Source organism: Brienomyrus brachyistius, chromosome 14 (assembly GCF_023856365.1).
Source record: "Brienomyrus brachyistius isolate T26 chromosome 14, BBRACH_0.4, whole genome shotgun sequence".
In the NCBI taxonomy this organism is placed as follows: domain Eukaryota; kingdom Metazoa; phylum Chordata; class Actinopteri; order Osteoglossiformes; family Mormyridae; genus Brienomyrus; species Brienomyrus brachyistius.
The window spans coordinates 20,806,468-20,820,847 of NC_064546.1; the positions used below are offsets into that span (position 1 = coordinate 20,806,468).

Here is a 14,380-nt window from a genome sequence, read left to right on the forward strand (position 1 = left end):
AGAAGCTCGGATTTTTATGCTCATTCTGCATGCGCGGGTTCACTAGTAGAATGAATTGCGCAGCAATTTCCACTGATGCATGCACAGAACATACATTTGTCTAAAGAAATGTAACAGGAATAAAATTCATTAGTCACGCATACAGAAAGTATAAAATATGCAATAGTTATATTTGAGGTTCAAGAGAGACAGGAGTCAGGATATTGCACTGAGTTGGGCAGGCATGTGGCGTTCTGCATCTTTCTGCATCTTTCTGCATCTTTCTGCATCTTTCTGCATATTTCTGCATCTTTCTGCATCTTTCTGCATATTTCTGCATCTTTCACCAGGAAGCAGTATGACATTAAATGATCCTTTATTTGCCATTTTTGCAAGTATAAGTACAGGCACCCCAGAATTCTTATTGTCACACATTCCATCTTCTCTCCTTTGAGACATACTAACATGAAGCTAAGCTTCTCCCGGGGGGTGCAAGGTAAGAGAGTCCAACCAGTTATTCATCCACACAGAAATTAGTAAATAAATTCAATTTAAAGCCCCCCCCCCTTCCAATAAATTCAGATTAAATTATTACTACACATTGATATGACTAACACAATCCACATTTTCAAATATAACGTTCCAGTATATTTTTTCTATGAACGTAATACATGCAAATAGCATTTTTATCTGACCAGAATGGCACCCCTGTTGTATAATAATAATTGATCCCCTTGCTGGTCGGCCATCCATAGCAGTACCCAGGAAGCTGAGGGTTAAAGGCCTTGCAGAAGCTGGGTTTGAACCGGTGACCTTCTGTTAAGGGCCTTGCAGAAGCTGGGATTGAACCGGCGACCTTCTGTTAAGGGCCTTGCAGAAGCTGGGTTTGAACCGGCGACCTTCTGTTAAGGGCCTTGCAGAAGCTGAGATTGAACCAGGTCAGAATAAAGAGCGTCTCGCTTTTGATTTACCCTTTTGCCATTGATTTCAGACTTGGCCGGCGTGGAGTGACCTTCTATTTTGAAACGCAAAAATGGAAACTAAATTCAGTCAATAAAGAATCAGGACTCCTGGAGGTCCTTGTTTAGATAATCATTTGTCGATTTTCAAAAATCAGGTGGTTATAATGTCATGATTTTAAAGCAATTATCTTTTTCTTGCTATGTTCTCCAGAAACTCATAGGAAATTATATGAATACTACTGACTGGGGGTGCAGTAGAGGAGGCAGAGTTAGGAAATTTGGAACATAACTGGATTGGTCTGGGTTGGGAGCCCAATATGCTTTAAGTGGGGCCAAAAATCTCTGGCAACATCCCTGCTTTCAACTTTATACAATAAAACTATGTGCAATGAACGATGATCCATCCCAGAATAATATATATTGGGAAGGCACGCCCCTCCCCCTCGATTTTCAGACGTGCTCAGAATGCAACCCCCCCGCAGCCAATATATATTATAACTACGGCCTTGCCACTGTTGACTACATGGCATGTCTTGTCCAGAACAGACCTATGCAACTGCAGCGTTTTCCGTAAGACAGGAAGGTAAAAAAGGCGTTTGCTGAATAAACAAATATACATGGAATGAATAATATTTGGTGAGAAAGCCATTAAATCGGACGGCTTTAGGACAGCACCATTGCGCTGTGAATATCCACTGCTTGCTGTAACATATGTCTGGTCCTCTAATAAATCCTTAGATGAGTCGCACATTGCAGCAATTCGGGCGAAGCTCGCAGACTCGCGGCGCATCACTGCATCGTCTGCAAGCAGCCGGCACCTGACAACGCCCCCTCTCCTCTTTTCCACGAAGCACAAAATTAGGCATTAAATTTCCCTCTGAATGGGGAGAGTCCATGCACTAACGTTATATGCGAATCGTGTTGAATGAAATAATGGACTGCTAAGTCAATTAGGAAAATCAGGCGCGTCTTTAATACGGAGGCGAAGAAAAGCTGGATCAAGGGCGCATCAGCGAAAAACAGGTGAGTCAGCGCACTCGCACTTTATCATTGCATTTCTGTTCATTATCCAATCACTGAAAAAATGAATTAATGCATGACTTGTTTTAGCAGCACAATTATTAGCGTCAAAAAAAAGCATAGGCTAGTATTCTTCGTGTTTAACGAATCATTGCCATTGAATAACCATCGTTAAGCGTTCGTTTAATATTTTATATATTTTATATTTCATATTTTATAATGTTTGAGCGTAATGTGTTGTCAAGCAATCAAAATGTAATGCTGAATGCTACGTTTTGGTAGTGAGCAGCGCATGTATTTGTAATTATAATACTGTGGATTTCCATATCATTTATTAAAAATTATTGGTCCTGCCTTACACGCCAGATGGCACGCCTGTCCTGTTTATGCGAACTGTAGGCTACTAAACAAGACGCTAGTCTCAGCCTATCACTTACAGTCTCCGTTTATTCTGCAACACGTCTGGGGCAGCTTAGGTTATGCGCGGTTCGTGGGAGTTTCGGCGTCCATTCACCGACTACATTACCGCTCTCTTACGTGGCCTTGAAGCGGGTCTTTGCAGTGTAACCCTGTGCACAAATACTGCATTGTAGCGTCTCCCGGATGCTTTGGCCCGAAATAAAGCCTTTACTTGAGGTATCGCTCCTTGCAGCGGTAAGGATCTAACCGAGGTAATGTGATTAATTAGTACACTCCAGACGGGAATTTGAAAAGGTACTTTGGTCCTGTCTCCCAAGAGATTTTTTTCATTCACTTATGTGGGACAAAGTTTCAGAAAAGTATAAAATTCCCATAGCCATGCATCGTGTATAAACCCACACTGTAGTTTTTCATTTAAAAAGAATATATAATTATATATAATGCGAGACATATCCTAGATATAATGTTAGTTTCCCATGGCATTGAACTACACATTGTATTCTGAGTTTATACAAGAGGTGCCTGTTCTTCGGGGCATAGTAGTGGTATGGATACCCTGGCAGATTCGGGAGGGGGGGGGGGGGGGTAACACTTGACAGGGGCCCTTGAATATGTAAAATCATATGCACATTTGTCATGGGGTCCCAGAATGTCTAGGTGCCCTTGGCTGCATGAAAGGACGCCAGCTATGCTATGAAACGTCTCTGTTAAGCATAACATGTATTATATACTTTGACAAGCGAGCTAGATGCAAACAAACATATAGTTTTGAGTTGGGGGAGGGAAGGTATTTATTTTAATATGTGTACTGCTGTGTCTACTGTTGAATAACAGTGGTGATGACAAATCTACAAGTTATATGTATCTGCTGAAAAGCCCCCCCCCCCCCCCCCCCCCCCAAACAGCCCTACTGATGCCTCTGATCACGGGGTCATCGGACTGTGTCCCCTTTGAACTTAAGCTTGCACCTGTCAGCAGGGGTGTCTCTAGAGATTTTGGGCCCCCATCCCAGACCAATCCAGTTATGTTCCAATTATTTTGTACTTGGAATCATCCTAACCTCTCCCACCCCCACCCCACAGCGCCCACCGCCTGTCAGTGATATAAAAACTTCCCCAGCCTCATGAAAAGATCTGTAGCATTAAGTTTATATAACATGCTTATCATATACTAGTACTTCATCAATGTTTTTGTTATAGATATTTGCAAAAAATAATAAATGCAACGTCCCTAATTTCCCAAGACCCACGACGTACGTATAATCATTAAATGAACATACATCCCAAACAGAAAAAGAATATGCCCTGCATTCTTATGTATCATAGCAATAGTACAAGTTCTGCCAAATGTTATTCCAGCTGAAGAAATTCAGAGTCTAATTGATTTTCCAGAGTGAATGATGAATTCATAAAACACAACGGCTCTTCTTATAGACTGAACTAGACTTGGATGACGCCTCAGGTAACACTGACCCTCTCAACTATTCCAGATGTTAAAGCTGTATTAGAAAGTTACCAAACATGCAGCAAGTACTTGTAGTATTTAAACAGAGCTCATATGGCAGTCGAGGGTAATTGTTATCTCTAATTAACTAGGTAGAGAACACATGTTGCACTGCCCCCCCTCCTCTAATTAATTTAACGTAGTACTTGTTATCTAGTTAGGCATTCAGCCTGCATAATCAAAGTATTGTGAAAGTAGGTTTTGCAAACTACTTTAAAGCTCAAAGGCTTCTGTGCTTGGCTAATTAGTTCAATTCTTCTTGTGCTTTGACTGGTTCGTTTCTTTGATTGAAAGAGTCATCCAGCTGTTTCACATTAACATTAGTAATACATGCATGATTACAGGAGACTGACCAATCAGCACACAGGAAGAGTTCAGTACTTAAGTTCAATCTGGGTCCTTTTAATTGAAATGGTTAAACTTGCAGTCCTGGGTCCCTCCTGATATGGATTTGGCGATCACCCTAAATCAAGGAAGTTAAGATTTTAGTTGTTATACTGTTGATTCGAAACCAAAACCTTTTATTACACAATTATGGTTTGGTCTGTGGAAACCGTGTCTTTTCCATTGTGCAGACTTGCAGAAATGTTCTCAGGCAATTCGGAGGCTTTGATGCAATCCGGTCAGAAAGGCTGAAGAGCAGAAGCATATTTTCACACTCAAACAAAGCTGCTCTATGAGCGGCAGGAGGCTTCCTGTCAGGTTAATATATCCCATTAAAATCATCATTGGTGTCTCCCAGTGAAACAGTGGTGTCCGTGGTCTTTTCAACTAACTAGAAAGCATTCGTTTTGAGTGGGGATAAAATAACAACCCAAGATATGACTGGATCCACACTGGACATGTCAGCAACCTTCTGCATATGAAATGGGCTAGAGGCCTTTATTCATTTGGAGACGCCAACCAGCTTGAGTGAAGCACATCTTATGGATGCCTCTGTTGTAATACTGGAAAATTCGATGAGCCCTAGAGAGGTGATTTTGTAGATGCTGTGAGTGCCCACTCATGGTAACACCAATAGCTTGTATGGCATGTGACAAACAATCCTTTGTGACCTTTCTGCCTTATGATTCCAAGGCCTCCTGCCAACCCCCCGCCCCCCACCGCCCATAGAGACCATTCTGGGGGAGTGATTAGTGCTGAACTTTATCACTGGGAGGCAACAGCTCCACAGAGATTTTTCATATGAAACTGGCTTATAGTTCTGCAAAGCCAACTGTGTTTTGTGTACCAGTGAGATATCCTTCAAAAACAAATTAAATTTTTCCCGTGAGGTTGACCAGGATAACTAGACGGGAGATATATGGATGAATGCGTGGATGGTTGGATGAAGTGTTGGACACACATTTAAATTTATATCCATTTAAATTTTTTAATTTCCCCTCAGGAACAAATAAAGTTTTTTGAATTTGAATTTGAAATATAGAATTGACATGGCATGCATAATGTAAATGTGTTATTGAATTTGGATGCCAGTAATATTTGCTGAATAAAACTCAGGCACCTACCATATTACCATTTTGAAGTATCTCTTTGGCTGCTTCAAATTAAAACCAGCATATCTCATCTGTGCATCAAAGAAAGCTATGGTACTTGTACCAGTGAGGTCAGTGAAGAAATTGAGATGTACTAGTTGAAAACAAACTTCACCCCTTGAACTCTTCTAATAAATGATTTTTTTCTTAATGACATAAACCAAAAGGTCTGTGGCATTTTGGATTCTATTGTTTCTTTGCAACGTGAGCTTTCACCCTGGAATAGTGTGGAGTCAGTCTAAAGAATGAATCCATTATTTTGTTTCTACATGCCCCCTATTAATGCTCCTTGTCATTAATATAGTTTCCCCTAAAAGGCCATGTAGTTCACAGGCATGTACAGTACAAGCTGCATCCTTTAGTGAGTGGGGTGCCATCTCAGTTGGACAGAAAATGCACCAGGAGACAAATGGAAAAGAAAACTATAAATGCCGGCACTCTTGGGGTTCCCAGTTTAGCAGGCAGATGGTTGTCCCAGATTCAATAATCATTTTCCAGCAGGGCAGCAGAAACTTGGAAACACATGGCTGGGGTCCCGCCTGACAGCCTCCGGAATAACCCCGAAGAGAAACCAAGAATGCAACACAGACATGATGATAATTTTAAAGTTATGAGGAAGAGTCCAGAGCAATAATTGCGCAATTGTCTGGATGGGAATATCGGAAGGTTTCACAATGCTTGGCCTGCGTTGCTCGGCCACACTGGAATTAAGGAAGTGGATGGACGAGGAAGTTTTCAGGAGTAAAAGTGATGACGCTTCTGGTCACGTTTGTTGCTATATGGAAGAATGTACAGTAAGGATCTAAATTTAGATGGCTGTGGGCTACTGTTTTGCTATGATACATGATCATGATTAGGTCAGTTTTGTTGTTTTTTTTCAGCAGAGGGTTGCATCAACTAGCAGTAGCACTGGGCCATGGTTTCCCATAATGCAGTAGTCAGGACTGAAGCATTAGCGAATAGCCTGTGATCTTAAGCATCCTGCAGTGTTAAATGTTGACACTGGTTCTGATGAGCAAATACATCGCTGCAACAAAGCATGCATTGTGGAAAACAGGCTTAACAGAGGACAGGAATAAGAGGAAATTCTACATTCCACTTATGTTAAAGAAGCTGAAGGAGCGTGAAATGAAACTTACTGTGCCTTACTTTAAATGCAGACTCAGAACAAGGAAGAATACATACTTTTCCTGAAATAACTAACTGGCGAATTGACAACAAAAAACGTCTCAGAGACTTGTCATCATTGTCATTTCATGAACAATCATGAACAGGTTTTTTAAAAAACCTTTTAATATCCAGGAAAATGGAAGGTAGTGTATCATGTATTGTCTTTTTCTCTTTTATAGAACTGGTTTGGTACACGGACATCCTCTTCATCGTCTGGATTTTGGAATTTCTCTGGATGTTCATCATATCGAATACGTCACAAAACACAATAAGCACAATGAACTACAATGGCTTTAATTACATTTCCGTCATGCATTCTTACCTGTATCCAGACTAGTATTTCATTTCTGAATGAAATGAAACAAGTTTTATTTCACAAAAAGAACTGCTAAATACTAGTGAGACCTACCAAATAAAGTACAGAATGAACATTGATCCCTGTCTTGAAATCCAGTTAGTTTATTGACAGTTAGTGAATTCTCAGCTTAATGTCAATTAAAACATCTCATTAGTAAATGCCGGAAGGCAGGAGAACGAGCTGAGTGAGTGTCCAGTTACTGATTTATTGACAATTAGTGAATTCTCAGACATTTTCTACTGATCTTTGGTGTGTTTTTTCTTAAATTCACCATGGATAAAGTGTCATCTCCACAAACCAATACTAAGGACAAAAGTCAAAATGACCAGGAGGATGTTGCAGTTGCCCCTGATGACCACCTTAGGAACCTGAAGGCTTTGACAGAGAAGCTGAGGTTGGAGATACGGAAACCTTCTTATTTGGAGTGGAGAGCTCAGCTGGAAGCTAAGAGCATGAAGGGCCTCAAAGGTCAGGAAGAACAGGCTGGGCCCAAGGACAAGATGCTGTCATCCTCGAGGTGGCCGAAACGACCGCTCTATGGCTCTGGAATCATACAGGATGGTAGTCTGGCTTCAGGGGGTCTGAGGGGGTTTGCCAGTATTGAAGAGGCTCTGACCTGGGTCAAGAAGGAACTGGTAAGGAATAACCAATACCTACAGTTTATTTCTGATTTAGATAATAGGTTAGAAGTGTTCCTTCTAGAATAATTTGTTTCAGCTGTCTACGTTAAAGGAATGTTGAGTGACTATGGTCCAGTTTTGAAAGTTTAATATCTACTACAGATTATGCTTTGTTTGTGTGTAATGTGTTAATTTTTCTCCAGAGCTGTGTATATTACAATTAAGAGACCACAGCAGAGTTTTTTTGTTTTATTTATTTCTAAATTTATGGATGTGCATCTGTGAATAATTGTGTAAATAGATTTCTTCAGTGAAACCTCAGGTTCTTTTAGTTGAATGATGAGGCAGGTTCCTTAAGCAGTTTATTAAGACAGAATGAAGATGTTACAGGAAGGTGTCTGTGTCTGTCTGCCCCCACTGAGGGGACCAGCCCTTTATCCATGGACCCTCCTGGAGCCGGGGGGTCAGACAGCCTTGGTGAGAGTAAGTTGTATGAGAGGCACAGAACATGATGAGCGAGTAGCAAGGACAGTAAGAAATATAAAAATAAGAAATAGCTATAAATGAATGAACTAAATGAACATAATTATCCATCCATCCATTTTCCAAACCGCTTATCGTACCGGGTCGCGGGGGGTCCGGAGCCTATCCCGGAAGCAATGGGCACGAGGCAGGGAACAACCCAGGATGGGGGGCCAGCCCATCGCAGGGCACACTCACACACCATTCTGAACATAATTAAATAACTACAAATTTTATATATATATATATATATATATATATATATATATATATTGCTTTCTGCAGCCTGCAAACTGCTTCTCATTACTGAAGGGCTTCTTTCTTGCTTTATGGGTCTTCAGTCCTGCTTCTAAGAGCCTGATACAAACTGTCCCAGCAGTGCACTTCACACCTGCACTTAATGTTTCCCATTCCTTTTGAAGAAGGTCACTTGATGTCATCCTCCGATTCTTGAGAAACTGTCAGATATGTTGACATTCATCTCTGGAAATAAAACATCACTTCCTCCGTTTACCTGATGGTTTCTGGTCATTCTTAGTGTTTCCTGCTTCACCTTGTTCTTGTTTACCGCTGTCTTAGAAATTTTGAACCTGGAAGCAACCTGCTGCTCAGCATAACCTTCTGCCAGCAGAACCAGGATTAAACCAGAATTTAAAAATGCACGTTTGTAAAAATGTAGAATGGTTATATTTTTTTTTCCTGAGCTGCATATAGAATGAAGTTACCTATGAGCCTGTGTTTTGTGATTTGTGAAAGTTACTATGAGATTACTCAAACACTGCTTTGAGTAACTGGTTAGGGAAAATACACCGATGGATCATTTGGGGGCTATTCCAATTTGGGGGCTATTCCATTTGGGGGCTATACCACTCATCAGGGGGTTATTCCACAAGGCAGGCGGGCGGGCACCGGGGGGCACCGGCGGGTAGGAGCAGGCGCCTCTGGGGAGGAGCGGGCGCCGCTGGGTACCGGTGGGCAGGAGCGGGCACCGACGGGCAGGAGCGGGCACCAGAGGGCAGGAGCGGGCACCAGAGGGCAGGAGCAGGCACCAGAGGGCAGGAGCGGGCACCGCCGGGTACCGGTGGGCAGGAGCAGGCGCCACCGGGCAGGAGCGGGCGCCGCTGGGTACTGGTGGGCAGGAGCGGGCACCGACGGACAGGAGCGGGCACCGGTGGGCAGAAGCGGGCGCCGCTGGGTACCGGTGGGCAGGAGCGGGCGCCGTCGGGCACCAGTGGGCAGGAGCGGGCCAAAGGATAAAATTCTAATAGCCGTCAGTCATCCTGAATTCGGAAACACGGAGAACATGGTCACCTCCCTTCGGCTGTGCAGGAGGACATGGACCATAAAAGGAACTAAAATATTTTTTCCCTCTGTGTTGAAAAGCTAGATTATAGGCTGGTCTATATGGACTATAGGAAGATTTTAGGTGTAGTTATATCTGGTATTATAGAGTTGCATTTTATTAAATGTAACTGTTTAATAACTATTATTAAATGTAGCTGTTTAAATGCACCGTGCGGTTCAGTGGGCTCTGTGCTCGTGATCGGAAGGGCACCTTTTTAAGCTCAGCCTCGACATCTGCGGGTCCTTGAGCGAGACCCTTAACCCCAACCTGGGCGGTACTGTGGGTGGCTGCCCTTCACAGGCCAGTTTGCTCTTACCAACAGAGAGCAAGTTGGGGGAGAGCAAGTCCCCTCCCCCGGGTTTCAAGAAAGAAACAATTATTATTATTATTCAGATGCCACATTTATTTAAAATGACATACATGCATTTGAAAAAGCAGGGTAGTCGGGATTGAGTGCCTCACTCAGGGCCCCAACAGGAATGTCACCTGTGGGATTTGAACCTGTCACTTTCTGATCACAAGTTAGTCTCCACTAATGTCCTCTTTGTATCCCTGGGTCCGACGTTGGATCAGTATATATCTTACGCGAGTCATAGCATAGCTATTCTGATCTGTCTATCCCAGGATGTCGTGGAGTGGAGTGCCCACATTAATTTCATTTTCAGACAGTTTTATCCAAAGTGGCTAACAGTAGAAGGAAGGTTACAGTTTTTGTGCACTGCCTGGGATTTGAACCCACAATCTTTGTGTTGTTAGTGCAATAGTTCTCAATCCTGTTCCTGACACCCCCTCTGCCAGAATTTCTTCATTCCAACCCACGCTGCTGTCAACCTGTCACATTCATCATTAGCCTGTAAAGGACCATCTGAGCCTGATTAAGGTTAGGGTTGGAGTGAAAACATTCTAGCATTCCTTCACAAAGCTTGGAACCATAGACGTAATCCCGAGAGTCCTCAGTAACATGTTTGAGATATGAAGATGTTGTTTCACGCCGTAGACGGAGATGCGAGTACAGGACCAGCAGTTGGCCCGGCAGCTGATGCGCCTGCGCAGCGACATCAACAAGCTGAAGATCGAGCAGACGTGCAGCCTCCACCGGAAGATGCTGAACGACGCCACGTTCGAGCTGGAGGAGCGCGACGAGCTGTCGGACCTGCTCTGCGACTTCCCCGTCAGCACAGGCTTCAGCTTGTCGGCGCCCCTTAAAGTCATCGGCGTCACGAAAATGAACATCAACACCCGTCGCTTTTCTCTCTGCTAGCATGCTAAAGGGCGGCCCTAGAGCAGTGGTTCTCAAAACATTTTTGTACCACTTCGGATCAAGTCAAAGCGACCAAGTACCACTTTGGTCAAACCACTCTCTTAATCTGAATACAATATGTGTGAGCATGTGTGAAGTGGACACATGTCCGGTCCAGAAAGTACAAATCCAGACCAAGATTTTGTTTCAACCAACCAGTTGAATACTCTGTGACTGTGACTCTTTACTCTCAACTGGCTGGTTGAAACAAAATCCTGGTCTGGATTTTTTACTCTCTGGACCTGAAATCCCTACTTCTGGCACCACACACAAGAGAATTTCAGCGTGAGGGGTGAGCTTGTTTGGTATGCATAAGCTTTGAAATGTCAGGGATTACAGTGGTAAGATTTGAGCTTTACTCCGGGCCAGCATTCATGTAGCTGTGCTATTTTGTTTTTTTCAGCGCACACAACAAAGTACCGTGGTCCTCTGGTACACCACCTGGCGGCGCTCTAAGTACCACTGGTGGCATGCGTACCACAGCCTGAGAACCAGTGCCCTAGAGAATTGTCCACCAAGCAGTAGACTTCACAGCATGTTCCTTTAGGTCCACATGCACTGGAAAATGCTTAGTAGGTCTGGTCTCCCACCTAGCTTCATAAGAGACAGCTTGACATGTGACACATTGATTACTCTGGAAAATTCCAGACCTGTCGGCCCCGCTAGCCCCTCTTTGCCAGCCACTTGGAAATGATGAAGTATGTAGAACATGCTATCAGTGTGGTTATTTCCTAATGTGATGTGAGTAAATGCCTTAATGCTGTGTGACAATGATTGTGTCTGAACTTGTGATTGTATCAAAGCGTAGTGGCAGGGTTGATTTTAGTTGTGTGGCACCTCTAAATCTGAAAAATGCTGTTGAAATTATGTAGCTTATAAATTCAAAGTATGATTTCAATGACAAATAATCAAGGCCCTATTTTATTATTAAATGTATTGTGCTATAATTACTTTTACAATATTAGACAATAGAAGACATCTGCATTTCTATTTGTTAGTGTTTACCATGTTTTGAATGTCTTATTCTTTTAAGTTTTGGGCTTTTATGTGATTAATGAAATCTTATATAATATTAATTAGTATTATGATATTATGTACACCGTGATGTGTATGTTATGAAAAGCACAGCAAAGTGTTCCTGGTGTGGATAAACATTTCAGTTTGACCTAGTTGTATTGGTTTTAATTACAGAATCTACAGAATTAGAATATCAGCAATGTCAAGACGAGCTTATGCAATAAACATTTGCATTGTTTATTTTTATTTTGAACTATTATCGTGTTTATCGTCATTAAAAAATAATTTTAGATGAGTTTTATGGTTGTATAATGAAAATATGACAAAAACTGTATATTATTTATAGTGGGGGTGTGGGGGGTCACCTTCTGGAATTGAAACAAGTAATTTATGTTACAAATTAAAAGAAATACATTGAAGCTTGTGTCTGACAACTGTGGATAAAAGCAATAAGAAATCCTACAGTATGGCTGATGTGAAAAAGACACCTGAACAGTAGCTTATTGAAAAAATGAACATGGAAAAAATAAGAAATCCAATTAATTTTTTAAGTAAAAAAAAAAAGAAAATATCACAAAAGAAACCAAAAGTAATAAACAAGTTGATGTATTCAATCATTAAAAGTATTTAGAGAATTAGTCCATGCAACAGGAAGCCTAATTTTCGCATTAATGATGCAATAAATAAAATTCAGTATATTGCAATATCATTGCAAAATTACTTAGCTTGTGTATTACAGGAGCCTCCACAATTATTGGCCCCCTTGTAAATATGTGTAATAAAGGGTTAGAAAAAATCTACCTTTCAGTGAAGTAGCTTCATCTCACACTGAAAAAAATAAGAAAAGTCCAACCTTTCTTTAAAATAAAATTATTCAAAGAAAAACAAATCCTTCGTCAATAAATAATTATTTTCAGTAAAAACACATGTGCCACGATTATTGGCACCCCTGCTTTTAATATTTTGCCAATATAACACTACATTGGCTGCCAGTTAGATTTCCTGTTGACTAGAAAGCACTGCTCTTAACCTATAAAGCTGTAAATGGTCTTGCACCGCAGTATGTGAGTGACTTCATTTGCAAGTACATTCCGAATCGTACGCTTAGATCACAAGATGCAGGTCTTCTATCCATACCCAGAATAAAGAACGTTACTTTTTGGGGGAAGAGCATTTGCTCATAAAGCACCACAGCTATGGAATAAACTTTTATAGTGTTCGGAACTCAGACAAAATCTCTGCTTTTAAGTCAAGGCCTAAGACATACCTCTTTAGCCAGTCTTTTGGATAGTTAAATCCCCTTTTCTAAGGTGAAGGGAAATCTGGAGGTTCATAGTCATTTGTGATTAAAGGTGAAAGGGGGGATTAGTGCTGTCGTCCTGCCACTCTCACCGATCACTTAAGCTGTGGACGGTAGGTGGCTTGACGCCAAAACCCCTGGAAACCATCATGTCTGTGCTTCCTTCCAGGTCTCTCTTTTAGCCAGGCTGTCATAGTTGCTTTAGTCCTGCCGGAGGTTAGGTTAGGTGTAGGGCAATAACTCTTCTCCGTCTTCTCTTTGTCTGAGCTGATACCGAGACGACTCTACACCGTGTGAACCCGCACCTGGACTCCTGGAGGTAACTACATGACACCAACTGGGACTTTATAACTATATGAATTCTATTGAATCTCAGTATAAATGCAGTTTCATGCTCCCCAGTCGCCCAGAGGAGGATGGGGTCCCCTTCCGAGTCCAGGTTCCTCTCAAGGTTTCTTCCTGCTAGAGGGAGTTTTTCCTTGCCGCTGTCGCCTCAGGCTTGCTTGGTGGGGTTCTGGCCGGTTAAATGTAAAGTGCTTTGTGACAATGACTGTTGTTAAAAGCGCTATATAAATAAAATTGAATTGAATTGAACTGAATATAACAGTCTTCTCCTATAACATTTAATAAGGTTGGAGAGGCAGGGCATCTGAGACCATTTCTCTTTACAGAAACTCTCCAGATCATCCAAGATCCTAGGCCCTCTCTTGTGCACTCTCCTCTTTAGCTCAGCCCACAGGTTTTCAATGGGTTCAGGTCAGGGGACTGATATGACCATGGCAGATCTTGATTCTGAGAACAGCTAACTATTTTTGTGTTGATTTGAACATGTGCTTAGGATCATTGTCCTGCTGGAAGATCCAGTATTGACCTAACTGGACTTTTCTTCCGAGACGTGGTACCCCAGTTACCCAGGAAGTCATGGATGACAGCTTGAAGGTTCCTTTTCACTCCAATCAACTCAAAGATGTATAATTTACAGGGACAACATGCTTCAGTTACATTGTGTTCACTGTAATTTCCAGGGGTGCCAATAATCGTGGCACATGTGTTTTTGTTAAAAATTATTATTTCTTAATGAAGGATTTGTTTTTTCGTTGAATACATTTTTTTCAAAGAAAGGCTGGATTTTTCACATTTTTTTCAGTGTGAGATGAAACTACTTCGCTGAAAGGTAGATCGTTTCTAACCCTTTTTAAAAATCTTTACAAGGGGTGCCGATAGGTGTGTACAGTCAGAGTGAAAGCTTTGTTTCAATATCTCCTTTTTCACGTTTAACTAGTTTTGTCAGTACCTGCCATTACAGACTTAAGAAAGGCTTAAAAGGCA

The 14,380-nt window shown here is 41.8% G+C and overlaps 1 protein-coding gene across 1 annotated transcript; it reads left to right on the forward strand.

Moving 5' to 3' along the window:
• The first annotated feature begins 1,444 nt into the window (after positions 1-1,444).
• On the forward strand, positions 1,445-12,170 carry fam167aa (family with sequence similarity 167 member Aa). Its single transcript, XM_048975709.1, has 3 exons — positions 1,445-1,964; positions 6,769-7,582; positions 10,432-12,170. The coding sequence occupies exons 2-3, from the start codon at positions 7,220-7,222 to the stop codon at positions 10,693-10,695; spliced, it is 627 nt and encodes a 208-aa protein (XP_048831666.1). The 5' UTR covers positions 1,445-1,964; positions 6,769-7,219; the 3' UTR covers positions 10,696-12,170.
• Positions 12,171-14,380: the final 2,210 nt, after the last annotated feature.

What these genes read in the sequence shown, in the direction of transcription:
- fam167aa (XM_048975709.1), top strand. Translation starts at nt 7,220, where the DNA reads ATGGATAAAGTGTCATCTCCACAAACCAATACTAAGGACAAAAGTCAA. An exon ending in CCTGGGTCAAGAAGGAACTG is followed by an intron (nt 7,583 to 10,431) that starts GTAAGGAATAAC and finishes TTCACGCCGTAG; the next exon opens with ACGGAGATGCGAGTACAGGA.